General features: G+C 58.0%; 1 protein-coding gene across 5 annotated transcripts in view; it reads left to right on the forward strand.

Moving 5' to 3' along the window:
* Nucleotides 1–24,172, forward strand: part of NFATC2 (nuclear factor of activated T cells 2) — a 136,091-nt gene extending 111,919 nt beyond the window's left edge. For 4 of the 5 annotated variants that reach the window (XM_045833437.1, XM_045833435.1, XM_045833439.1 and 1 more), the window contains exon 10: nucleotides 23,153–24,172. In XM_045833437.1, coding sequence (XP_045689393.1) covers nucleotides 23,153–23,208 — 56 coding nt within the window. In that variant the 3' untranslated portion in view covers nucleotides 23,209–24,172. Of the gene's footprint in view, nucleotides 1–15,760; nucleotides 15,849–23,152 lie in introns of all 5 variants that reach the window. The other variant, XM_045833436.1, reaches the window with a different exon arrangement.
* The last annotated feature ends 3,396 nt before the right edge of the window (nucleotides 24,173–27,568 follow it).

A 27,568-nucleotide genomic window follows, 5' to 3' on the forward strand; every position in this document is an offset into this window, starting at 1 on the left:
GATTGCACATAAAAATACAGATTTCCGGCTTTCCTTGGAAAATCCAAGGATCTGGCTGCCCTGGGCCCCACGTTCTGCAGAGTGGCTACCAGGAGTCAAAGTCGAGGCTGGCCCTGCGTAGGGACCACTTCCTTTAGACAGAGCACGCACTTGGCCTTGTCCCCCACCCCATCTCCTGGAGATGGGCGGTGTGTTCACGGTCATTTACCCGCGTGCTTGTGCTCGAGTTCCTCTTGTACTTGGCTGGGCTTGCTCGGTCACGGTTTCCATCCGGACTGGTTATTTGCATCTGCGACCTCCCTTCCAGAAGCGTCACTCATATCCACGACCGCCTAGCCCCACACCGGGCACACGGTGGCGACTTTGGGGGTGTTGGCCCCTTCTGCTTTTCTCCCTTCCCCCTCCTTGTGGCCAGGAGTAAGATTTTTAAAAGTGTTTTATTATGAAATATTTTGAACATATATATATATAGAGGAGCACAATATACCCACTCACCAACCATTGTCAACTCACAGCCAGCCTCGTTTTCCTAGACCTCCGTCTGTCACTTCCATTTCACAGTCATACTTCAGAGCAAGTCCTAGACGTCAAAAATCTTAGACATCAAGACCATATCATTTCACGTGTCACATAGTATGTGTCTCTAAACAAGGGGATTCTGAAAACACTCACAAATCCACCAGCATGTGTGAAACAATGAAGATACCTTAATATCAAAAAGTGTGGAAACTATGTGTGGAACCGGATATCCCATGAAACGTCCAGTTTAAACTTCCACGTATGATTGTCTCATACAGAAAACTAAGACTTTTTCTTTGTTTTCTTTGTATCACTTTACCGTTCACATCAGGATTCAGACGAGGCCTGTACATGGCAAGCGGATGCCTCGGTTTCTGAGTCTGTCCCCCTCCCCCTTTAGATTCAATGGCACAATCTTATTTTGTTTGATCGTCACGGACATTTGAAGAAACCAGGTTGTCCTGTAGAATTTCTCACACTCTGGCTTTTACCACTTGTGTCCCCACGAGGTTCCCCGTGCTCCTCTGTCCTTTCTTTCCTGCAATTCGGCAGTTGATCCTAAAGCAGCAACTTTTAGCCGGCGTGCCTTGAGAATTTTTAAAACACGCGACACCTGACTATTTAGTCAGAGGCACTGACCTCTTTTCCCTCAGATGGTCGGATTAAAAAATGACCACAGTCAACACAATAGCTGCCCCGTGTGAATGAAGTCAAAATTATACCTGCTTTTCGGTCAGATCAGCAATAAATATACTTTTTAGTGAGCCACAGGATTTTAGTGATTAGTTTGTGTGTGCCACGAGATGAGGAAGGGGGAAATTTGCCGTGTCGGAGGCTCCAATGACTTGGGCTCCATTGTTTTCGGCAGGGACTGCCTCCCGGAGGGCGGTGCGTCCTTCCGCCCGGAGCACGTGGCGTCAGGCTCCCTCGCCCCGGGCGACATCTGCGGACAGTTAGTGCCCAGGCCCACGCGTTCAGCGGGGCCTCAACTGCAAAGTGGCGCCATTCTAGTCTCATTCTGCCTTCCCTTCCCCTTCTGGCAGCTGGAAAACTTCTATAAAGAGAGACTTCCCTTCAGCAACAATGGCAGAATTCATATAGAAAAAGCAGGATGAATGCTTGATTTTTTCCCTTTAGTTACCAGTTTTTAAGATAGTGGGTTGGTTCATTAACATCCCCCAATGGTGATCAATTAGGGTTTTTTTGGGGGGGGAGGGGATACTATTATGAAGTTACAGATTGAAGCAAAGCTGATGTTTCACGTTTAAATGGACTTCTCTTGGTAGTTCCTTTTGTCCTTATCATCAGATAGACCTAGGTGCTATGTATGACTTCCTCTTTCTTCCCATGGCTCAGGGATGCACGCAGCTCCTCCAAGGCTTCAGGGGAGAACTAATTCTACCTAAATACTTGTAGCGTTGAGGTGTCTGGGAGTGTGGTTGAACAGTAGCTGGAGTTTGCTGGGCAAGGAGAAGTTGTGTACTGATGAGGACATGAGGGGGGCCACTCTAACAGAAATCCAAAGTAACAGTATCTGGAACAAGATGGGTGGTTTGTTTCTCATGCAACAGTACAAGCCCAAGAGGTCAGGGCTGGTGAACTGGCCCCGTGGTGCCAAGACTAGGCCCTTTCTGTCTTATCATTCCCCCATTCTTAGGGGGGTGCCTTCATCTGCACTGTCCAGAATGGCTCCTGGATGCGGGGAGAGGACAGGAGGAAGGAGGGAAGAGGGTATGTCCCTAACCCATAAGGGTATAACTCAGAAATCACACCTAGCGCTTCATCTGATTCCTTATTGGCCAGAACCTTGTCATGTGATCACAAGCTGCAGAGGAGGCTGGGAAATGTAGTTTATATATTTACATTACTCGGCCAGGTGCAGAGTTCAAACCTGTTCTTAGGGAAGACAGGGAGAATGGATTTGGGTCTCCGCACAGGAAGTGTGGTCATAATGGGAAAATAGCTCCAAAAGGAGGTGGGCTATTTTGTATCTTCAATATTCTTAGGGGTCTCTTTATCTATTCTACGAATATTTATCCCATGTGCCAGGTATAATTTTTAGGTCCTAGGGACACAGCGGTACATAAAACAGGTGAGGTCCCTGCCTTCATGGAGTTACCTCTTAGTTTACCCAACAAACAGCTATTTCCGTGTATTACAATGTCAGAGGGTAACAGCACCACAAAGAAAACCTAAAAGGCCTTAAGTGGCCGGTTATTGCTGACTCTCCTCAAATCCAGGGTCGGTTCAGGAACCCCAGCTATTTCCTTATTACCTGTTTGCCTGAAACAGGGTTTCTCAACCTCAACACGGCCAACGTTTGGGGCCGGAGACCGCTCTGTTAGGGAGCCGTCCTGTGCCCTGTAGGACGTGTAGCGGCACCCCCGGCCTCTACCCGCTGGAGGCCAGCAGCACCCTCCACCCCCAACCCCCGCTGTGACAGCCAGCACGTTCTCCAGACACTGCCCAGTGTCCCCTGGGGGCAGACCTGCCACCAGCTAAGAACCACTGTCGTGAAGGACTTAGTGCCTGATTTCTGTGACATCAGCAGCTTTAGGACATTGAGTGTTGACCCAACAGTGTGATTTTTGGGGAACGGGGCAGGTGTCCGCTCTAGAAAAAGGCTATTTGCAGACCGGAGACTTCGTAGAACTCTCTGGGTGTGTGAAGCCACACCCAGAAAGGAAGTTTCTTGCTTGCGCACTGTGTTCCCTGGAGAGTGCTGGGGACAGTGGCTTCGGAGCTCGACTTGGCGCCTGGCGTTGCTTCCTCCTGGCCTGTGGCCTCGGGCGAGGCGCCCCACAAATGCTGGGGAGGGCCGGCTGTGTGGACACGGCCTCTTCTAGCATGGCCGTGTGGGCTGGCTGCCTCAGAGAGCTAGCTGCCAGGAGGCATCCTTTTTAGATAATTTGCCTTTCTGAGAAGGTTTGCTTCTGATCACCTGGTACCCGTTCATGCATGCGCACCTACTGTGTGCTGGGCTCAGTGCCAGGTGCTGGGACACGGCAGTAAACCCAGTGGGTGAGGCTACTTCCTTGACAAAGCTCTCTAGGGGGAAAAGCTGTTACTTTGAAGTTGGCTAATAAAAAATGAGAATTTCGGATGGGGCTCAGGGCTCTGAATGAAAGAAACAAGGTGATGGTCCGGGAGCGGGTCCCTTCAGAGGGGACCGCCGGGGACAGCCTCCCTGAGGAAGGGACCTGGAGCTGAGAGCTGAAGGAAGCGCCGGGGGAGGGAGTTCCAGGCAGTGGGAGCAGCCCGCGCAAGGGGCCAGAGCTGGGAAGAAGCGCCTGTGTGCGGGACGGAAGGGGGCCTGGTGTCGCTGACAGCGTGACCGGGAGGTGACAGGAAGGGAGGCTCTGAGGGCAGGCCGACCACAGCGAGGAGGCTCCCGGGCCCTGAGAGGTTTGCACTTGATTGGGGAGGGAAGGGAAGCTGCTGGCAGGGGGGAGGGTGCAGTTTGGGGCAGGGGCATGTCCACCAGGCCAGCAAGCACAGGGACTAATTGTAACGTAGCAGCCGTCCCTCCCCCTTCACGGGCACCTTGGGAAGGCAGAGCCTCTCGTCGCCGCATCGCAGCCATGCAACCCGGCAGAGAGGGAGCCGTTTGTCTCCGGTCACAAGGCTGGAGGCGGCCCGCCGAGCTGCTGGGGACACGTGTGCGAGAAAGTGATCTCGAGTCCATTCGGAAGCGGAACGGAGCTCTTATCATGGGCCCTTTCACTCCCTGCGTCTCGAGAGACTCCAGAAAACGGGCTTTTGCTCCAGACCCGTGGTCTGACCGCCCGGGAGGCTCAGGCTCAGCCGGCGCTGCTGGGCACCCCCAGCCCCTGCTCTGTCCGACCACCCCTCTCCGGGTGCAGCTGCCTGAGGAACTCGGGTGTGGCCTGCAGTTACTTAAGGCCTGTGCGCCCTCTGAAGCTAGTGCCCATCAGCCTCACCCACAGCGTCACCTTCACCCGTCCAGGGCCGTGGAAGTGTCTCAGCCTCTGCACTTGGGATGTGACCGGCCTTGTTCAGTGTCTTTTTGCCAGTTCCAGGCTCAGGTCCTCAGCGTAGGTGCCACAATGCCCCTGGGCGTCAGGGACCCTGTCCGGGCCACCCAGACACCCTGCGGCGTGTGGGGTGTTGATGGTGGTCTCCCCGATACCAGCAGACGCCCAGTAGTGACCTGAGTGCCTGTTAATAAGAGACAGCCGCACAAGCGGTGGGCACCGAGCGGCTGGGGCCAGGGGTGCACGGGGACCTTTTCCTGTTTGTGTTTTGATACATTTGGGGTTTTCTTTGCTGCTTTGTCATATGCAAGAATCATTTAATTTTTTTTTTTTAGAAAAAGTTTCACGTCTCAGGTCCTAAAATGACTGTAGAGGCTACTATAAAAAGTGGGGCTTTAGAAAGCGAAAGCTCTCAGTTCTGCTTAGGGGCGTGTCCCCACCCTCTGGGGGGCACCGTCCTATCCCGCCCCCTGACTCTCTCGGCCTTGAGAGGAGGACCGGGGGGCTGTGCTGAGACCTTCCTGCCGAGGAACCTTTGCCCACGCCTTCACCTCCACCTGGGAAGCGCCCCCCCCCGCTCCATTGGGCCCTTTGAAACCAGACAAGCGCTCTCCTCTCTGTGGGGGTTGGGGGTCCCTTCCTCTGAGTCCTGGACACCTGGTTTCTCGAGGTGGCTGTTTCTCACACACGCCCTTCAGGTGTTTCTGTGTATTTTTTTTCTCTGCTGCAAGTCCAGCTCTCTGGGTGACAGGGACTACTGCCTCTGACTTGTCCGGGCTGCTGGTGCCCCCCGGCTGACTTTGCACACAGTAGGCCCTTGAGAGCATTTACAAATGTCCCCCTTTGCTCAAAGCCTGGCTCAGCTCCCCGCGTGTGAGACGCTCAGCAAACCTTTGTGGGGCTAATGGCCGTCCAAGAATGAATGGAATACCATAGCCTGCCTGGGGTCTCAATGACTTAAAACTAGCATCAGCACGCAACATCCATCATACTTATTTCTAACAGTAAGAATAACAGCTAATACTTAGGTGGCACTCTTCTAAGACTTTGCTCTTTTAACTCATTTGATCCTCACAACAGCCTGATGAGGCAAGAGCTGTTGTTATTCCCATTTTATAGATGAGGACCCTGTGGCTCAGAGAGGTTAAGGAACTGGCCCGAGGTCACACAGCCAGTGAATACATTTGCCAGTGTTCTTTATCTAGATTTTTCCTTTTTTCAGGAAAGATGCCGCACATTTCTTTGGGCGTACAGGGGTACAGATAAAAAACACTGTAGCGCCTGCCAGGGAGGCTCGAGCACATATAAAAGCCAGGAGACGGCCTGTGTCTTGGTCCTAGAATTCAGGCCTCTACAAGACAGCTTTGGAACCTAGGGCCGTGAACTTGTCAAAGGCCTGAAAAACCCTTGAGAGACACAGTGTGGGGGTGGGGTAGAGGGACCAACGTCTAACTCCAGGAAGAGAGCTGCACACTCGAAGGGATAAGGGTTAATGTCAGCCGGTGCCCTTCAAGGTTAGAGCGATATTTAAATCACATTTGCTGTGAGCAGTGGGGGCTTGACGTGCTCTGGCCCAGCGTCTCCGCAAGTAAAAGAGCTGGGCACCCGCAGGGACGTCGTGGGGCCCCAGGGAAGGACACGCTTCCCCACCCGGATGGCGCGGGAGGCTGCAGCTGGTCCTGGGGCCCCCTGTCCTCGCCATGCTCTCCAGGCCTCGGGCTGGACAGCGGCCACGGCCGAAGACCAGGCTGGGGCAGGCTCTCCAAAACGTGCTGGCTGCTGGGCCCACTAGAAAATCCGTTCTTGCTCCAGCCTGCAGCGTTGCCCAGGGCCTGGCCATCCAGAGGTTGTTGTGACAGCAAACCCGAGCGCCATGGAAACGGTTGTGCAACCCCAGGAGCAGGCTGCCTGCAGAGCAGGGCAGCGTCAGCTCCCAGCTCCCAGCTCGGTGCTTTGTTCTCTTTCTCCTCCAACTCCTTGTCACCCTGTTGTGCTTGGCGTGGGCTCGCTTTGGACCCAGAAGTGCCCCTTTTGCAGGGAGACCTGCAAGCTCGCTCCCCCTTTTGATGCCAAGAGGCCGGCGCAGCTGGTACACGTGTCCCGTCTTCTGGCTGCTGCCTTCTAGCTCCCCGCTCCTCCTGAAGGTAGCATCCCCGTGGGCCCAGCTGGTGCAGAGCAGGAGGTGGCCGGGGACTCCCCGGGATGGGCACCCGAGCTGTGGGCGTCACAGGGTCTGCATCCCAGGCCTTGCCAGAGCCCCTTCCTGGCCAGCAGGGCCTCCCTCCTGCTGTGGTCCAGGCGTTTCTGGGGGCGGAAAACAGAAACCAGCCCTGCGCTCTCCAAGCTGCCAGGCTTCCGAGAAATTCAGGCCTCAGCCCCGGCACGGGAACTCCCTTCTCCTGCCCACCCCTGACCCCTTTCAAGGGAAGGGGCTGCCCGCTCCCTCCAGGCGGGCTTCCTGTTGCGATGAGGGAGAAGGCTCTGGGGAGGGGCTTTTGCCGCTTAGACAGTTGCTGCCCTTTGGTCACGGTCCCCTCCCCGGTCCAGTCTCCCAGCTGTTCGATGACAGAGCTCGGGTCCAGGGGCTCAGCCCAAGACGGCTTCTTGGCGCCCGACTGTGGCCACGCCCACCCTGGAAGGAGTTTCCTGACCTCATGGCAGGCCTGGGGCACCTGCTGCTCTGAGGCGGTTCCTGGCCACTCGGGGTCCCCTCCGTGTGGCTGGTGTCGGCCAGGAAGGCGAGCGACCCATTTGAGGTCATTCCAACCGAAAGGCGAGTGGCTGGGGAGACCGGAGCCCCTCCCGGGGGTGCCTTGAATTTCCGAGAGGGGCCGCTCCTCCTGCCAGTGGGTCTCTTAGGGAGACGTGGGGATGGGACGTGGTCACGTGGGCGTGGCAGCTCCTGTTTCTGTTTGGTGGAGTTTGGCATCCTGGCCCAGACTGGTCGCACTCAGTCAGTCCCACTCGGCGCGTTTGCTGAGTGTCTGCTGTGTGCCGGGCAGAAAGCAGGGCAGAGCGCTGGTCTAGTGACTTGCACTGTGGTTCTCGACATGGCCGTGTGTGTGTGTGCATGCGTGTGTGTGTGAACACGCTCACCCAGGCACCAAGCAACCGCCAGCGGCTGCTGTGGGCAGGAGAAATACCCAGTGATTTGGCCTAACCAGGTTCTCCTTGAACTTCAGGGGTTAACTCTGACCTCTCCAGGCCCAAATGAAAGCGTCTGTCTCTGCCATTAAACCAGTGTTTACTGGCAGGGAGGAGGGCGGGGCCGGTGGTTTTAAGTCTGCACCCTGGAATCACCGCCTGCTCTAACCCTGGCTTGGGCGCCTGCGGGCAGCGTGGCTCTGAGCAAGGCCCCTCAGCAGCCGGAGCCTTGGTTTACCTGACTGCAAAAGGGGAATAAAAATAACACCTACTACGGGGCCTTGTGAACTTGGACTGGGTAACGCATGCGTGAGGGGTTCCTGGGACGGGACCTGGCACGAAGCAACACCTGTGACCAGCCGGGTGAACAGACAGGTGCTGGTTGTTTCCAGGTCTTTGCCGTCACAGACTTTCTAGAATGTTCTCTCGCTGTCCCTGTGCACGCACACAGAGGAGTTTCTCTAGGGCTGCGCCTCCAGGTGGCATTGCTTGGCCCCTGGGCACACACCTCTTGCCCCTCAGCAGACAATCCCAAGGTGTCTCCCAGAGTGGGCGTGCCTGTTGACACTCCCATCGGCGTGCAGAAGTTGCTGCGTGGCCCTCCGTGGCCCTCCCCCTCACCCCAGTGGACACGGGGAGATTGTTAAACCGGTCGGCGAAGCTCGTGTGTGAAATGGTATCTTTTGAGGCAGAAACTCGGGGGGCGGGGCCCCGCCATCTGCCCTTGTACAGGCCGTCCCGGTGATGCGATGTCCTCAAGCCTGAATTATCGCTGTAGGAAGTCTTTTTCCGCCCTGACGTCATAAAGAGCGTCTCTTGTAGGTCTTCCAAATACGTTCCGGTCTTACCTTTCCCGCCGAGGCTTGTCATCCGTGTGGAGCCGGCCCCTTTGTGTCCCGTGCCTTCGGGAAGGCTCTGATGTCACTGTTCCCCGTGCGGCTCGCTCTCGGTCCGGGCCACCTGCGACGCAGTCTGTCCCCTCCCCACGGGCCTGCAGCCCACCGGCGTGGGGAATACCGTTCCCGCAGAAGTGTGGGCCGCTTCCCAGCCCCCCGGACAGGTTTTCTGCCCCCAGGAACAGCGCTTCGTCGCAGCAGTGTGGCCCGCGTTCTTGATCTCCGGTCGGCGCAGTCACCGGCTCGCTGTCCCCAGAGGTGTCTCGGCTGTTCTCGGCTTTCTGCCTGTCTGTGGGAAGGACGTGTTCGCGTCGGCTCTCGGGCCCCACGGCGCGGGGCTGGGTCTGCACCTCACCTTGAGAGACGCCGAGTCTCTGGCCGGCTCAAACGGGGAAAGCAGGCATTGTGCAGCGTTGAGCTTTTGTGGGTTTTCCCAAAACCTGCCCCGGGTAACCTTTCATAACCGCAATGCAGATGGAGCCACCCCTCACGGCGGCTCGCTGTCATTCCTGGGCACTGGCTCTGCTGCGTGGGCTGGGGTGCACCTGCGGAGCTCACAGTGGTCCTGCAGCCCCTGTCCCCCTGGAAGCATGGTGGGCTCCGTGGACACGTGTTTAGGACTGGGATGATGGGGGGCTTTCGTTGGGAAGGCCTCTCATCTCTGAGTGTCTTCGGTTTCCTGAGGATACACCACTTTGACAACCTGCCTCTAAGATTCGTGAGGCACTAGCTGCACCCCACCTTCTTGGGGTGCGCCCCGGGCCTGGCTCGTGGCCCTGAAGGGTCCAAGACACTCTTTGCTTCTTAAATCTTATGCCCAGTTTAACGAGAGTGAACAATATGTGTGTTGGCTCACATGCTATACGGTGGTTTCTGCCGTGTAGCCTGGTAAAAGTTGGGTCTCCCAAAGACCAGCTTTTGCTCAGAGTTGTGTGCGAAGAAGCAGGTGTTGGTTGCCAGACTATAACTGCAAAAGAATTCCTACCTTGCAGTAGCTGGAGCCCGACTCGGTGGGTTTGAATCAGGCTTTGTTGCTTGGTAGCTGTCTCACCTGGGTGTGTGACTTAATCCCTCCGCGCCTGTTTCATCATTCATTGGCTCACCTATCCCTCTGTGACATTTTTACTGATCACCTACTGTGTGCTGGGCTCTGTCCTGGGTGTTGGCTATGTGCAGGGAATAAGGGATGCGGGTCCAGCCCTCGCAGGGCTGTCACAACCCAGTGATGCAGGATCCTTGTAGCCTGAACCACGCTGCCCCCTCCCAAAGCCCAGGACCCGTTGCCGTGGTAACTGCATACGGTGCCTATAACAGTGTCACTTCAGGGTTCACCCTGGTCCATCTCTGGCAGTCGGCACGTGCTGACAGAACTGTGGGTGCGCCGTGAGACAGTGTGTGTGGCGGCGTTAACAGAAGGTGCCCACGAAGTGTGGCTTCGTCAGCCTGTGCGCACGTGTCCTTTAGGAACCGTGGAGATGACCTTGGCCACCCGCTTCCTGTCTTTCCAGGGGACATCGCTGGCTGGGCCTTGAAGGGTGGCTCTCTGCCTCCCGCCCTCAGGCCCCGCCCCCGGCCGGTGGATGGCAGGTCTGCACCCTGAAGGCTCACCGTGGAGGGTGGGCTTGCTGGGGGGAGGGTGCTGGGCCAGGGCCCCAGAAAGCTGGCTTTGGGGACGAGGTCTGTCTTGTGTTACTTAACCAGAACACAGACACGTGCCCCTAGAGGCCAGGTCAGAGCGGGTGCCCTCCTCCCGCTGCCACCTTCTGGGCTGCAAGCTGCCTGCCGTCCCCAGCTGCCAATCACATGCCCTCCTCCCGGTTAGCACCTCAGCGTCCCACTCGAAACCAGAGCCTCAGAACTGCCATGTTTACTCATCCCGAGAGCTGGGGACAGTTCGGAGCCCGGCGTGGCACACTTTTCTCGTAAACTCTGAGGTCTTGCTGGTAAACATCTCGCTGGTAAGACGTCTGGGTGGCTGGGTGCTGTGCGGCCCGCTGCCGGGGCTGGCTTCCGGAGGCCTCTGGTTTGCAGAGCTTTGGTGACTCAGGGCAGCAGCCAGCTCACCTCGAAGCGTGGCTGGGGAGGGGCCCCCCTCTCTGCAGGATGTGAGAGCGCACCCCCGGGAGCATGGCCGACCTCAGGCCCACCCACTCTGAAAATGCAGAAATAGCTCCCCAGGTGAAAGTGCTTTGGTGAAGGGGGGTGGCCAGGCCGTCTGTTCCGGCAGCCTGCTAACCAGAGGTTCTCTGTGTGGTGGGCTGGTGCGCACGAACCGTGAGAACAGGGGCAGCCACTGCTGCGTGTTTGTTAGCTCGGTGCTGGGCCCGCTGAGTCCATTGCGCAGCATTTGAGACACTCGCCATTACTCCCATTTTGCAGTTGAGGAAACTGAGGTTCGATGATTGGTATGCATGCCCCCGGTAAACGTAGTGTGCTCACCATGTGCCAGACACTGAGGCACCTGCCGTGTGTTGCCTCGTTGGTTCCTTTAAAAACTGTCGGAATCCCCTGTTAAAGTCTCAGGAAGGATTATTGCCCGCCTTTGCCAGGAGGGTGCAGAGAGGGTCGGGCTCACCTGGACAGCGGGACGTGCCCGGCTGGGATCTGGGTCCCAGCAGCCAGGCTCCCAACAGACCTTTTCCCCGAAGCTCTGCCCGCTCCAGGGCTCGGGGGCCGCTTGTAGGGGCACTAGTGCCATCCCCTGGGCTCCATCCTGATGGCCTGCCCTAACCCTAATTGCCTCCCGAAGGCCCTGTCTCCAAATGCCACCACTCTGTGGGGCAGGGCTCACACAGCAGTGTGGGGGCCACAGTCTGGTCCATGGTAGGGACTGTACAGGTAGAAGATGTGGTCCAGGGGAGGAGTCAGGAGTTGAGACTCTGTCTCCAAGTCCCGGGGGAGTTACCGTATCTTAGGGAGACCTGGTGTAATGCCACACACGTGCCGTCCTTGTTGGTCACTCTGGGTGGCCTTTGAATTGAGAGCGTATGTGTCAGGGCCTGGCCTGTGAACCTCGCTTGGAGAAGTTCAGGATGTCTGGTCCCAGCTCGGGCCTGCTGGGATCTCCTTCCGGGAAGCCAGTGGCTTCTCTTGACTGTGAGCCTGGAAGGGGGGTGGGCTGAGTGGCCTGGGGGTCCCTGCTTTATCTCGCGGTTCCCCCACAGGCTCTTGGCTGAAGCAGGAAGGTGGAGGGTGCCTAGCCCTGCACTTGATCTCTCCCTCCCTCTCCCCCAGGCAGGCGGGCAGGTGGGTGGGCTTATCCAGGGATGGGCCCCATAGGGAGGTCTTGCCAAGTACACGTAGAGACAGGACGGCACCCGCGGGCGGTCGGCAGGCCAGTCAGCTCTCGCGCCCGCAGGACTCCAGAGGGAGGCAGACGTGCCGACACCTTCTGGGAGTGGGGCACCGTGAGCCCACACGGAAGACAGAGGGGAAGGCGGCATGGGAGGGAGGGTGCAGGGGTCGGGGTGCCCCGTGGCAAGACCGGCTTACGTCGGGCTTAGGAAGTGTGCGGCTGCGCTCTGAGCTGGTCAGGACACAGAGTGGTCTGGAAGGTGAATTCACGGGAGGGTGAGATGGAGGCTGGGCTGGAGGACTCGATAAGTACCCGGGCAGCCCCTTCTGAGCAGCAGGGGCCATGGTGGGTTTTGAAGGAAAGGTCTCCTGGGGCAGGCGGGGGGGGGGGCGTCGGACCTGTCCCCAGTGGCCACCAGGATGTCCCGTGTGATCCTGGGACAGGAGGAAAGCAGCTCAGGATGGACACGCTGCTGGCCGCTCCATGCTCCCCCTGCTAGCCCACCTGGGGGGCCGCGCTGCCCTGCCCCGGCCTCAGTGCCTCCTCCACGCAGGTGCAGGGACAAGTCAACTCAAACGCCGTCACGCAGACGTCCAGTTAGTGCCTCCAACCCCCAAAGGGAAAGATGGCTTCCCAAACAATCAGGGATTTATTTTATCATCTCATTTGTGGTCACAGGCTGCTCTGTGGGCTTGGATCGCCGTTTCTCTCCAGAATGTCAACTGGATGTAGTAACAAGTGCTCTTCTTTTGTTCCCGTTTGGTTTTTGGTTTTGTTTTTTTGTCTTTTAAAAAGGCAACGAGTTATTCCGCAGTGCTGGCTTTGTGGCCGAGGCTGCTCAGCAGAGGTTTGGGGCCGAGGCCACGACGAAATGGCCGGGGAGCCGGGGAGCGAGCCGTGGTGTGGTCAGCGCCTTCCTGTGGCCGTGCCCCGGAGCGGCGTGGCGGCCTGGCCTGGTGAGGTCGGCTGCGCACGACCCGAAGACCTTCTGCCAGCCTGGGGGAAGGGACTGGGCAGAGGGGCGGGCAGCGAGCCGGGCTCCGGCCCGAGTTTACACAGTTGGCCCGTCCGTCCTTCTGGGGCAGCGTGGCTTGGACCGAGTCCAGACCGCTGCTCCCTCGGTGTAAGCCAATGTGTCGTTATGGGAAAAGTGAGCAGGAGGTGAGATGGTAGCGCGTCCCAGACTTGTCTGGAGGGACCTCGGTGTTTTCACCGCAGGACCATCAGGCCGAACGTACCTTCGACAGACCTGATTCCCGTCCGCTCTGTGACCCAGAGGTACACAGGTCCCCCGCCTAGGTGCACCCATGCCTGTGCTCTCAAAAGGCTGCAAGCTGGTCGTGCCGTTACATTAGTCAAGGCGACAGTTTCTTGGGTCTGTGTTTTCGTCTGTAAAGGCTGGATTTTATCTGTCGACACCTTCTGCTTTCATGTTCATTATCAATGTTGACTGATCACTGAACCTGGTCCAACCTGTATCCTAAATTAACCCACAAGCCCAGTGGGACAGTTCACCAGCTCATGCCTAGGGCTGTAGACATGCGACATCACTCTGTAGGTCTTTAGCTGTAGCAGCACGAACCACCCCCAAGTGGGGCAGTGGTTCTGGGACCAGAGGGGGCCCGCCCTGTGTCTGGTAGGTGGTCCACGGCCACTCCAAACTCTGGGGAGCCACGGGGCTGAGGCCCGAACTTGGCTCTGCCCAGTGCGGGGAGGGGGGGCGCTGCGTCCATCCCAGTCACTCCCTCCTCCTCTGCCTCAGTACAGTGACCTGAGAAATGGGCTTCCCCCCACCAGCCCCGGGGCGGCTGCGAGGGTGCGAGAAGCCCCGAGAACCGCCCCCCGCAAGGGAGGAGGCTTAGGGGTGGTCTGCTTCTCGAGTTGAACTTTGAGTCCCAGTTGAATTAAAACAAGGCCCTTCCCATGGCTCTTGTTCCTCTGTCTTCCACCAAGAGACAGACAATTAAAGAGTGAAACTTCATGACTAAACAGGAAGCCGTGCCCCAGAAGGCCACAGACGGGCTGATGGGTCTGATGCTTCGTGCAGAGCCTGAACTCAGTGACAAGGGGCGGGGAGTGGAGGCGGAGCCAGCTTGGCTTCTTGGGGACCGGCCTTCCCAGTCCACTGAGACTCCCCCCAGAGCACCCACGTACTGGCCAGTGGGTGTGGAGAGCCTGGTGTGTCTGGGTCCCCCTCCCCCCGGCCACCGCCCCCCGGGTTCTAATTGCTGCTCCAAGGGCGTGACCTTGGAGTGCGCGCCTGGCCCCGATAGGTGCTCAGCACTGCGAGAGTGGGTGCGTGTGGAGGAGGAGGAAATGTCGTGGCCACTGTGGCCCCTGGGAGCTGGCTTTTTCCAGGAGTAACCACCAAGCCAAGCACTCTACCTTAAGGCCCAGTGGGGTCCGCCCTGCTGGTGGGCGGGGTCCGCAGGGTCCTGGCACCGAGGCAGGGCGAGGCCCGTGGTTCCCTGCGGCGATGGACGCGGGTAGCTAGAGGTTTTTGTTCCTGGGTGGATTCTGAGGGTCGGTCCAGAAGCATTTGTGTGTGGAGGGGATGCGGGCTGTGACCAAGACGGGCCTGAACGACCAGAAGTAGGGAGTGTGTTTCCTATGATGAGGACATGCAGAACTGGGCGTTTGGGGGGTGGCAGTGAGTCAGGGGACTGCTCCGGGCCCTAGCTCAGATGCCCGTGGGCAGTTAGAGCTCTGGGTCTGGAGTTCAGGCGTGAGTCCCGGTCTGGAGAACGGCAGTGTGACCGCTGCCGGGATACAGGTGGTGGTCTAACACCTTCTGCTCCCGGGTTTGGACCAGGCCTACGTGCAGCAGAGGGCGGGCGGGATAGTGAGCGGGCTGCCTGAGGGCCAAGGGCTCCTGGAGTTTTGCAAAGCGCATGGTCCCAGCTCTGCTGCAGCAGCTACTGAGGAAGGGGGGGGTGGGTAGGGAGCGGGTCCTTTTGTCCTGGGCTGCAGCAGCCCAGCATCTGGGAGCGCAGGCCTGTGACTGCAGAAACGAGCGGAGGGAGTGTTCGGGGCCTCGCATGCGCCCATCCTGGAAGGACCCCCGATCCCTCCCCTGGTGCCAATCAACAGGCATCTCGTAAACGCCCGTCACTCCCTGGAAGAAGTTAACCTCCAACTATTTCTGAAGCAGGCGCTCCACGCGGACCCTGGCCTTGTAGTTTGGCCACTTGAAGGGGAGTGAAAGAGTGCATGTTTTGAAAGCTTAGGGGAGTCGACAGTGACTTCACATTGAAGAGAAAGGGGGGTGGAAGTGAACGGTTTGTAAAGCAGGCAGCTGCTGGCTCCTTTGGCAGTGCCTTCAGCGCTCGGAATGGGCAGGGGCTGTAAACATAGTCACTTTAAAAAGGACTGGCGACCAGAGAGGCAGGACGAAAATCTGCATTCTTAGGAGTCTGCATGCCCATTCTCGCACTACGAAGAATAGAACGGGCTCAGATTTAGCCTCCACGAGAAGAAACCTGAGGGAGGATTGCCTCTGAGTAGACCCCTCATGGAGTTCTGGTGTTCTCTGCAGCAGAACTAGCCTCTCCCTCGTCTAGGATGTGCAACTCCACGACACAGCCAGCAGCATAAACACCAACACGACCCACCATAGTTTTGCTGATGCACTTGGAGCTCAGAGACCCCCCCCCCACCCATGTCTCTGCACAAAGTCCCTGGTCTCAGTGACGGTCACCCTGGTGTGGGGTTAACTCTGGCGCAGATGTTAGGGTGACACCGGATGTGGGCAGAGGGGGAGTGAGGTTCTGAGCTGGGTTCCGAGCGTCCCTGAGGAGAGAAAGACCCATTAAATGGATGTTGCGAGCACGAGTCGGAAGCATAATAGATAGAGGTCGAACATGACGTTTTTTTTACTTCTTCTCAAAAATGGTTTTGCAAATCTTTTTCAGAGCTGATAGACACACACCTTAGCTGGATACAAAACATATTATGAAACAGAATGACTGTGCTCTTTGATCCGAGAAATCAAAGTTAAAGGTAATTCCTATCTTCTGCCTCTCCTTTTGTTTTCCAGCTGTGTGTTTTCTTGACTTGAAAAAAATTTTTTCTCTTTAGTAAAAGGAAACGTGACAACCTGAAGTCCATCCTCACAGACACCACTCCCTGTTTTTAAGGGCTGGACCCCCACCACTTTGTCAGGGGCTCCCCGGGTGGGGGACAGCACCCCTGGCATCCTCCGGGTCTGTGAGGCTGGGGCTCAAGGTTGGGGCGGGACGGCGGGGGACGAGGCTCGGGGAATGTGCATGCTCCCCCAGGGAGGACGCAGCTGTATCTGTCCCCGTCTGAAGGTTCTGCTCCTGCATTTTACCACCTCCGTTTGGGTCCTGTCCGTCCACTTTGCTTGGTATACCCAGGGAGGCAGGCTGGCTGTCCATCAGTGGTGGGGTGCTCTGCGCTGGGGAAGGAGAGAGGGCAGGTAGATAAGAAAGCCCAGGGAACTGCTCTCCAAGGTTACCACGCTCAGCTGTTTGCGATCTTGACCTCGTCACCTCACCTGGCTGCTGACAGCTGGCTGCTGGGCCCAGGACAGAGCCGGGGGTTCCCACCGAGCTCAGCACGGCCCCTCGCCGAGTGTCAGGCTGCAGACCCACCTGCCCGGACCCTGGGTCCCGGGCCGCACAGACGCGCCCAGCAGCTGGCAGGTGCGATGATGCAGGCTGCTCTGTGGGGTGCGGTTCACAAGGGACAGCAGGGGCGTCGCCTCACCTCTCTGCGCCCCCCGCTTCCGGACGCCATTGCTGTTACGCAGCCCCCTGCCCACCCTGATCAGGCTCCGTGACACGCAGTGCCCAGCACACGGCGACCACTCGCCGGAAGTCAGCCAGCGTCCGCCGTGCCTCCCGACACCTCCCCGGTTCACTGGGCTGCGGCTGTTGAATGGTCCCTTTGTCCGTGCAAATGGGCTCGGTGCATCACAGGCCGGGCCCAGAAGTCCTCAGCAGGATCACGGCGACAGCCCGCTCTGCAAACTCAGTAAAAATGACCCTCAGGTGCCACACCCTGTAGCACACTCCGTGGAGGTGACACTCGGAACCCTGTTCCCCAGCGGGTGGGGCCGGCGGAGATAGCACGTCCCAAAAGTGGCGTGAGCCCTTAAGCGGGAGGGGGCTGTCTGTGGCACCTTCTCGGCCGTGATGACCCAACACTGTGAACAGGCACAGGCAACAGGAACCCCAGTGGCCAGGCCAGCCTCCCTGCTGAGGGCTTTGCGTCCTAGGGGCCAGGATGACAAAAATGCACCTGAAATGTCAGGGCTGAGAGCACAGCCGCTGAGAGAAGCCGAACACAGGCCTATTTTTAATGCGCTTCTCCCCTCCCTGCCGTCAGGACTTGGCAGTGCTTCTGGCCCCGCCGGGCCGGGAACTCGGGCCAGCGGGCTGATCTGCGAGCCCAAGCTGGGAGGGGATCCGCCATGAGCGGCCCCTCCCCCGCGGCGGCCTGCGGGGGCTCCAGCTTGTCAAGGGCTTTTTGTCCTTTTCATTGAGCCTCTCGCCGAGTCTGGCCTGGACAGCTCAGTTCCCAAGTGTCCCCAGAGCATACAGAGATGGCTGGGAGGGGACAAATCACTTCCCTTTTGAAACCAAAGTCCCAGGGGAAGACCCAAGGCCATGGCCACGTTTCCTTGTGCTAGTGGGAGGGGGGTGGGGGTGGAGGACTGTGAGGGGGGCTTTCGGGGTAGCTCCCCACAAGCAGCTGGAACTGAAGGCAGGAGCACCCAGAGAACACTCCCTGTGCCCTCTGGTCCCACGTAGGTTTTGGGGTGAAAGCCAGGCACCGCCGGGGACGAGGGCAGGCCCCACACCCCGGTTGGCCCTCGGACTTTTGATTCAGCCCAGAGCGCGCCGCCTCCTCGGGTCCCGTCCAAGCGTGGGTGTCTTTCTGGCCGTGGCCTTTGTGGCCGGCCCCAGGCTCTTGTGGGCACTCACGTGGCCTCAGCCAGATTTTCGAAAACACGCTTGAGGCTCAGGTGAGAAGCAGGATGGAGCCCGTCCACTCCCTTCCTGCGGCTTCTTTCTCGGGGGATGAAGTTCCAAAGTCAGCAGCGATGGGGGGAAAGGCTGAAGTCAAAGTCACCCTTGAAAAGTCTCTCAACCTGCAGCTGTACGTGTATGCGTGCAGTTTTCTGCATGCGGCCCCGAGCGGCCCCGCCTCTGTGTGCAGCAGCCGGCACGCAGGGGTCTGGGCCTGCGGGTGAACCCAGCACATTCCCGGGGCGAGTGGGATGCTAGGAGAAATCCGTTGCGTTTTTGGAACTTCAGCCCTCGGTCCACCCAGAACTGTTTGATGCCCAGTACCAGGAGGAGGCTTCCCCAGACGGCCGCCCCCAAAAAGTAGGGGAAAGAAACACCCTGCTTTCCTTCTTTTCCCCTGCCACTGGCATGTGTGAGGGGTCATTAACCTACACCTCAGGCCAACCCGGCCCCAGGCCTGTTGTGGTAAATAAAGTTTTATTGGCACAGGGCTCTGCCCGTCTGCTCACATGCTGTCTGTGGCCGCCTTCCTGCTCCCAGGGCTGAGCGGAGGGGTCAAGGTGCCACGTGGCCCCTTAAAAATATTTTTTATCTGGCCCTTTACTGGAAAAGTTTGGCGACCCCTTGTATATTCTTTATATCTACAGTTATTAGAATGGTTCTATCTTCTTGTTGATTTGTAACGCCTCCTTATTGATGAATGACTTTTCATCATATACTGAGAGCACCTGGAGGTCCAAAGAAAAAAAAAGGTATAATTTCTAGGTGCTTCCATCTGTCTGTCTCTTCCTTGCCGGCGTCAGGCCTAGCCGTCACCCTGAGGTTGAGACACGGGCCCATTCGCATTGGGTTTTCGGTGAGGTGCCTCCCTCCGAGGGCGACCAAAGGTCAGGGGTGCTTGTGGCGGACCCAGCGCTGCTGACCTCGATTCTGTGCTGAGAAAGTGGTGCTCAGTGACCGCCTTAACCACGCGGCACATGGCTTTCCCTGCTGTTGACTCACACAAAAGACGCCGAGGACGCCAGGGCCCCGGAAGAGAGGCGGTGACTGCCGAGCTTACTAGCCCAGTCTCTGAGCCCCCGCCCTGGAGTGTCCACGTTCGTAAAGTGGGCCCTGGGTTCAAATCCTGCTCCCTTCCCTTCCCCTGCTACGGCAAGGGGCTGCCTGTCTCTGCTTCTGCATCTGCAAAACTAGCATGACTGCACCGTTAGGTTCGGTGTGAGGAATAACTCAGCCCTTAGGACGGTGCCTGGCACACAGTCAGTCCTCAACAGCGTGGATGGCTCATGTTCTTTTGTAGAGAAAAGGCTTTAGACCAGTCACGGACAGGCAACCTATGTGGATGCTGGCAACCATTTGTCAATCAGACGCCAAAGGAAAACCAGCTTCCCTAAACCAAGGGACCTGGGCTGATGGTGTGGGGTCCTTAAGGCGAGCTGAGATAGATGCCTTAGGCGCCCGCTGTATGCGGGGTACCATGCACGGTAGGGCAAGGATACAGGTGACTCCAATGACCCGGCAGAGGCGGGCAAGCGAAGCATTCTGAGAATGCAGTCCAGTTGGCCCTTGAACAACACGGGGTACTATGCATGGTAACTGTGGACCTACCGATAAGTGGATTTATTCCCCAATGAATGCTGTACATGTATTTTCCCTTCCTTGTGAGATTCTTAACATTTTCTTTTCTCCAGCTTACTCCATTGTAAGGATAGAGAATGTAACACATACGGCTTACAAAAATGTGTTCACTGACTGCTATTCAGTAAGGCCTCTGGTCAACAGTAGGCTACCAGTAGCTACTTTGGGGGAGAGTCAGACGTTATATGCAGATTTTCACCTGCCCAGGGGGTCAGTGCTCCTGGCCCTGTGTTGTTCAAGGTCCAGCTGTGCTCGCTTCTGGAGGGAGCAGGGGCCCTGGGGAGGCCTGGGAGAGGCCTGGAGAGAAGTTAGGGTTTGGGCAAGGAGAGGGGCCAGTGTGGGAAAAGGGGGGAGGAAAGGCTGGCACAGGGGAGATGCTCAGAACGTTCACTGAATGAAGGACATGCTGAGGGCAGTGACCTCGACAAGTGGCTCAGGCCTGAGACCTCAGGGTCGGCCCTGGGGGCAAAGCCCAGGGCACCCCGAGGCTACTGCGCCCCCCTCTGAGCTTCCCCCTTCTCATTCACTAATGAATGCTGGTGAGCACTTCCTGTGCACCGAGCTAGGGACACAGCAGGGGGGACAAGAACCTGAACAGAACCCTAGAGAATCGGCAGGAGCCGATAAACGGAGGAGGGAAGGGGCAGCACAGCGGGGCCCCGGGGCAGCCCCCAAAAGAGACCGTTCGAGCAGAGCCTGGAAGGGAGCGAGGGGGCACTGGAGGCCGTGGACCGAGCCGCCAGGGCCGAGGCTCCGGGGCGGGAGTTGGGCACAGTGGGACCGCCACTGCGCAGAGCACAGGAAGCTGGTGTGGTCGGCCTGCAGGGGGTGGGGGGAGGGCAGCAGGAGGCGAGGTCAGGGCAGGAGCAGGGACCGGGGACCAGATCACAGGGCCTGTGGGGAAGCGGGGGTGGGGGGAGGCCAGGCCCAACGGAGGGCTTTTAGCCCTTCCGTCTGCAGAGGAGTTCGAGGGAGGTGGCAACAGGGCCGGAGGCGGGGGCGAGGGTGGGGGGCGCTCCTCCTCCCGAAGGGCAAACGGCGGGAGAGAGCAAGGGAGAGCGAGCAGGTGCTTCCCTCCCACCCCAGTCCCCGAGTCTGCAGCGGGGGACCTCCTGGGCAGGAGGCCAGAGTCTGGGTGAAGTGGTCACACGGGGCCCCCTCTCCGCGCTCACAGCCCTGCTCTTCAGAGCGATGTGAATGCGCCGTCCTTGCTGCCCCCCAGCTAGCGTTTCTGCTCTAGAACTTTCTCTATGTGCACAGCCAGGGGAGCAAGCTCTGAGGTTTCAGAAAGAGAAGGTTCCTCCGCCCAGCGAGGTTTCAGTGGGGTGTGCGTGGGCCTCGCTGCACAGCCACCGCCTGCCCCCCAACCGCGGGAGGGTCTGAGTAAGTGCGCGCAGCCCGCCGAGCTGCCGGGCGCAGCTTCGAGCTTCTGCCCGAAAGCGGCTTTCGGAAAGCGGGAGGGGAGGGCCGCCTGAGTCCCAGCATCCATCCCGGCCCGCCGGGCCCAACCCCTGCACCCCGACAGAGGAAACGACCCTGATCAGGGGGAGGGCCCTGATGCCAACGTCTCTGCCTACCGGCTATTTTTAGAAGGCCCAGGCTGTGGAAAGTTTCCACCAAGGACTGACTCCTCTGGTTTCCTAGGTTGAGAAAACAGGAAGCCCTTCAGAATCCGGGCTTTGAAAAGCTTTGCTGAAGCCGCACTGACCACCCCCCTCCCCTTGGCATTCTGCTTTCACGGGGCCTCACAAAGGCCCCCCGCCCCCGCAGGGCTCAGGGGGGGTGGGGCGGGGCAGCCCTTCTCCATTGGTCCCTGGTCCAGGGCCCCCAGGTGTCCGCTGGTACCCGGCACACAGTAAGTGCCCAATTAATGCTGGCCAGCTGGACGTGTGAATTCACCCTCTGAGTTCCCGTTCACAGATCCCTTTCCACACTTTGGAAATGCTTGTTGTTCTACTAGATGCATTCTCATGCGTTAACATACATGTTATCACACTGGAATATATATTGCGTATACATATCACATACATACACACTGCTCTACAAACCAACGCCTGCTAGACACGGCACCGCGGTAACTTAGTCACTTGTATTCTCTCATCCAAGCTCCTCCACAACCCCGGAAGGGAAGGAAGGTGACACTTTGATGCACAGTTTACAGATGGGGAAACTGAGGCACGGAGCAGCTCTATCTCTCAGGGCCCAGCCAGCGGGGGAGCGGCAGAGGGGGGATTCTGACCCCGGCCGTCAGGCTGTGGGACCTGCCCTCCCACCCTGCCCGAGCTCTGCGCGGCGACCTTCTGAGGAGCAGCGAGCCAGGCCTGGCCGGTCTCTGGCACCAGACAAGGCACCGAGCGTGGCCAGAGTCCGACACAGAGCGTGATGAATCGCTAGCCGTCACCACTACCAGTCCCACAGCCCCGCTGGCCAGGCGCATGCTTTGCAGGGTGGTCGATGCCTAGCGCCCTTGCAGCAGCCCCAAGGGGCGCACGCCACTGTGGGGCCCTCTTTACAGATGAGAACGCCGAGGCGCAGAGAGGGGCCCAGCTCTAACCCAGTCTGTATTCACTCTCCTCCTCTTCCGGGGGGTGGGTGCTGTGGGCCCACCCAGGCAGGGGTCTCCCGGGAACACACCCTGCACCTAGCAGGACCCAGCGTGCACGGGGAGGGACTGTGAGCAGACCTCAGCGGGGAGCCCTCACTGGGGTTTTCCATCTTTAACAGTAGATCAGGCCAAGACGAGGAGAGAAAGGAGGCAGCAGCTGTGGGGAGAATTCAGTGTCACAACTAGGAGAGGGGGGATTTGTGTGCCTTTGCCGGGACCCCAAAGGGCTCTGCCTCCTGTCCTCCGCCACCCCTGGGACCGGGCAACTCAGTCCCACTGTCAGGCCGAAGGTGAGCACACCTGCCGGCGATGGCCGCCGCTCCTTCCCGAGGACGCTGGAGGAAGCCTGCCACAAGGTCCACGGTTCTGAGCCCTTACCGCCTTGATTCCAGAAATCAGTGTCCTGGGCAACTGGCCGAAGTGGCAGAGGGAGGGAAGCCAGCTCCTTGGTGCCCGTGGCTGGCACCATGCTCTTGGGTCCCGGCGCGGAATTCCACACGTCCCCCGAGGGAACAGGTGACCGAAGTTCCCCTCCGAGGACACTTTCTGGTCCTCGAGGGGGCGAGGGACCGAACGAAATGGAGGTTACGTTCCCATAGGTGGTTAGTCTTTGCAGTATGCACGCCCACTGTCTTTTTTAAAGTCCCTCTTTTGAGAGCTGGACACTCTGTGGGTCATGGAACTGTGCTTTAGTCACACAGTAGGTATTTTCTGGGCATTGTAACAGTGGGAGGAGTTCGGTAAACAGCAGAGAGCCCGCAGTGCATTAAATAAACGGAAGAGGAAAAGGAGACAGAGTTACAGAAAATACACCTCATGCACCAAACCCACTTTTTTTTTTAAACTTGCTATTTGGGCAACTTTCCCCAGCGAATCCATAGCACAAAATATTGTCCAGAAAGCAATGCGGGAAGGTGTTTCTTCTGTTAAAAGCTCTCAAATGTATTATCGCAGAACAAAAATGTGTTTTGAGGAAAAAAAGCCCAATTGTTTCGGGTTCCAGAACTCGAATCTGATCCGTGTGTCTGGTGCCTCCTCTCACTCACCCTTCTCTCTCTCTCTCGTAGTTAATGAAATTATCAGGAAGGAGTTTTCAGGACCTCCCACCAGAAATCAGACGTAGAAGCAGCCCTTAGCTGGATACCCTCCGGACCCGACCCCTCGGAGCCTCCCGCTGCCCCTCCCCCGCTGTCCCGACTGCACCGGCCCCGGGCGGGGGGGTGGTGGGCCGGAGTGGGCGCTCAGGCTGCCGGCTGGCAGAGAACTGACGGCCCCCTTCAGGAGCTCGCCACCTCTCTCTGGAAACACCAGCAAGGACAATCTGCCTTTTGATTTTTCGTTTGTTTTGTCTTAAATCCCAAAGAGCATCTCGGTTGACTTCAATGGTGTCCCATCCAAACCTTAAGTGCCTGCTGACCCAAACCATATTCTGAGCAAGACAGCATGCTGGACGGCCCCCGAGAGCAGGGCGACTGGGGCTTGGGGTGTGGGCGGGGTTGGGGGGGGGATGGAGGACGCCGCCCCGGGTTCGTTTCCCAGCTCTGGCGCCTTGTCAAGGCGAGGAGGTCCCATGTGGAGCAAGCAGAGGAGCACGGCCCCGAGTCCAGCTCACGGGCTGAAGAGACACAGAGAAGCCCGCCCGTCACCTTCAGGGGCCACCCGTTCACGCCACAGTGGGGCCACAGCTGCTGCGTCTTTTTAGATTCTCATTCTGAAGCGAACCTGTCTGGCCCGTACGAGATCACCTGCTTAAACTTCTCGGTGTTAAGTTATGGCATGTATATGCTTATTCTGCCCGCTTCAGAGAGCTGGCCAAGGTGGCTGGAGGTGGCGCCTTGCTGGCCAGCGGCTCCCCACCCTGCAGCCCGTGGGCACGGGCCGGAGAAAGGGGCCCAGGCTGCGGGGGGCGCTCCGGCGCTGCAGCCCCCACCCTAGTGGCTTTTCTGACGTTCCCAGTTCCCGCCTTCGTTCTTCCTAGCAGCCAGGTGCTTTTCCTTAAAGCAGTTAAGAAGATTCTCCAGCATGTGCATTGCATTCTCAGAAGGAATGGCAGAGGGCTGAAGCAATTCCCCCTCCTCTCCCCACCCCCACCCCCACCCCCACCCCCACCCCCACCGTACAGGTATTTTTGTGAAGTGATTGTGAAAAGAGGCAACTGGCAGGCCTCCGTGTTTCTGTGAGTGCGCTGCCCTCTCCGGCCGGGACTCAAAGTGGGGCACTCAAGGTCAGGATTTGGCCCGAAAGGTCACTGGTTGTTTTGAGCCGAACGCATTGAAAGCCCCGCTGGGCCCCACAGAAAGACCCGTCTGCAGTAGCTGCCTGGTCCAGCACAGGGCTCACCTGAACAGGAGCAGGTCCACCGGGGGCGGGGGGGGGCATCCCCCTCAGACGGACCCACCAGGTGTATGGCAGGCGTGACACCCCTCCCCCACCTCGGCTCCTCTCCACCGAGCACACTGGGTCCTCCAGAATCTTCCTCCTTCGGTGCAGTGTTTGCAAACAAAACCCTCAAAGTTCTTAGCAGGTGAGCTTCCATCACACAGATGTGTTTTGTGTGCAGGTGCTGCAAACCCCCCAGGACATGCTGGGGATTCGCGGCTCAGCCGCTCAGTTGCTGCCCTGGCGACGCACAGCGCATGCGCGCGCCCAGCACTCCGCGGAAGGCCGCGCTGCCGCTGCCTCCTAATCCGGTCTGCCGGGCAGAAAGCCTGAGGAGCGAGGCGTGGCAGTTCAGGGCCCGCTGGGGGTTTTCTGAGCGCTGGCTTTTTCATCCAGGTTGCTCTTCCCGAGAGCCCGGCCAGAGCACAGGGCCTGGTGCGCTTGGTGCCCCAGAGAGAGAGCGGGCAGAAGGCCCAGGCGGGGCCTTTGCACGTTCCTGTCTGTAGCCTCTGGCTCCAGATGGAGCATTTATTTCCCCCAGCAACAGGGGCGCTCTCCGCCACCCGCCCAAGCACCTCTTTTAAACAGATAGAAGGCCGGTAAGAGGGTGACCGCTGCTGCAAAGCTTCGGGGTGCACAGAGCTGCCCAATGAAAAAGCTCTCCACGAACAGTTGCAGGGAAAGACCTTTCTCTGCAGCTACAGCTACGCTGACTGCACCGGGGAACTCGAGTTCAAGTGTTCCGCGAGTGATTCATTCTCACTTGACCTGGCTGGGAGCCTTTTTTTTTTTTTGCACATGAGGGAGTTTGGCCTTTCCTCAGTTATGAGTGTTTGACCCAAGTGCCTTCCTGCTATTGTAGCAAAGTCGCTCAGCTTCACGGAGGAGCGTGGGGTGAAAAGGGATGGATGCATTTTCCGTCATCGCCTTAACTGGGGTGGTGATGAGGACCTCCTGTCGGTTCAAACTCCCGTACGTACGTGCGCACGCGCGCATGAATGTGTGCGCGCGGAACTCGCACCGGATTGTCTTTTTCAAAGACATCTGAGCTGGCTATTACAGGAACAAACAACTATACCAACAGCCAAGGAAAGAGAGGCAAAGGCGTTTGTTTTTGAGATGCAAACAGGCAGGAGGATATGTTATGGAACGGATAGCGACCCAGAAAGTTTTGTCAGTTACAAAGGCCAGAAGGGAATTTCACCCCGATCGAATGCTCGGGAACTGTTTTCGGGATGAAGAGGCCCCCGAATCCTCTAAGAGAAGGAAAAAGCAAGATGTCTTAAGTGGCGAAGGTGTGTGGGCGTTGCACATGTGTTAGAAGGATCTGTCAGGTGGAGGTTTGCACTCGCTACATTCGAGGTAAATTAAACATGTAGCACTTCCAACGGAAAACGACCGCGTTGCTGAATGTAGTCTCTCCAAAGATTGCCAGTCTTCCTGCGTTGTACAGAAATGCTGCTGCTTGATAATATATAACGGCCACCCAAACTGATTAGTATGTTATTAAATTTTATTTTCTTATCTGTATTTTTATGCTTTTGATCTGTCCTCAAAAATATCGCACCCCTGTTGGAATTAGAAAAAGTATTTATAAATGGTCAGAAGTCTTTTTCAAGTGCCTCTCTCTACATGTATGTTGACTTTTTTTTTTCCTTGCCTAAGAGAAATGATGTATTCTTGAAAATGCGTGAATCATTCCAGAAAACCCCACCCCACCCCAGAGCCTGTCAGTCAGCCCCCGTCTCCCGGACTGAGTCCTCTCTGGAGAAAAGGTGGGGGGGGGGTATCTTGGGGGCAGAAGGAGCCACCCGTTTCCTGCCTGGGACAACGCTGCCTGACCCTCTCCGAGCCCCAACCTCGTCCCCGAGGAGAGCGTCTGAAGCGTCTCGGTCCCCCACCGAGTAGATGCCATTTTTCAACGCCTGCCTGTGTCGTCATGGGACTCTAGAGGGCTCCTGCCTGCAGGAACAAGTGCGGGCCAATGTTTACAGAGCCGGCCGCCTCCCGGTCGGTCAGCCCCGCACACACCACCCAAAGGACACCCCAAGTTCCCCAGAGCGGACATGGCCTCGGCTCAGCCTCGGGTGGAAGGACCCGACTCCTTCTAAGAACTGGAAAGCCCGGGTGCAGCCTGCCCTTCCTGTCACGGCCAGGAGCCAAGCCCCGGTGCGGGCAGCTGCCCCCTGAGACAGCGCGGAAGCCGACGTGTCCTCCTTGTCACTCTGGACTCCAAGGAGGCAGACTTTGTTTAGTTTCACGTCAACAGACACTTCCCAAGTGCTTCCTATTCTGCAAGGCTGACAGGACGTCAGGGGTCCGGTTCACAGCGCTGTTCCCTCAGCATGTATAAGAAAGAAGCTCGGGGCTGTGACATCCTGGACGAGCAGGGGGGACACTGCCCTGAACTTGTTTTGTGGGAGGGGCGGCCCCACGGTGGGCACCCGGCACATCTGCTCCCGACTCTTCCCTGCGCGGGGCCTGGGCACGTCATCTCACGGGGCCAGACCGGCCAGTGCGGGCGTTTTCCCGCACCCCAGCCACACGCTTCGGAAGTCCACACGGGGACGGTGAGCATCACTTTCCCTCGGCTTTCACCAGTGCCTTGAGCTACAGCCAACATCACTGTCTCAGTCCAGTCCGTTCAACACACTCTTCCGGTGCTCGGTGAGTGCGAGTGCTCCCCGAGGAAGCTCCTCCAAGACCGAGACAGGGTGCTGGGTGCTGGGAGCCAGGCGGAGCCCTCAGCCTCGGTGACCAGAATAAGCTCCACCTGCCTCTTTCAGGGACGGGCTGAACTGGACGCAAAGGAGGCCGCCTCCCCGACAGAAGGCGCTCTCAGCACTCTGATTGGCTGTGGCTGGAATGAGCTCAGCATCCTGAACGTGCCGTCAGAGACCCTCGCTTACCCCGGCTGCCTCTGCTGCCCCCGGAGCGGGGAGGATGCTGAGAACGTCCTAGCGAGGTCTACCCCAAATCCAAGTCTCTCCAGCCGGCGGTGCTGGGAGGCTTAGGTTTTGAAAATCTTGACTGTTAAAGGCCTTTGAATACATCACATTCCTATGCAAAAACGTTTTTAATCTCCAGTTTAATGTAGTTTATTT

Source organism: Phyllostomus hastatus, unplaced genomic scaffold (assembly GCF_019186645.2).
Source record: "Phyllostomus hastatus isolate PE091 unplaced genomic scaffold, TTU_PhHast_1.1 phas_contig_17, whole genome shotgun sequence".
NCBI lineage: Eukaryota > Metazoa > Chordata > Mammalia > Chiroptera > Phyllostomidae > Phyllostomus > Phyllostomus hastatus.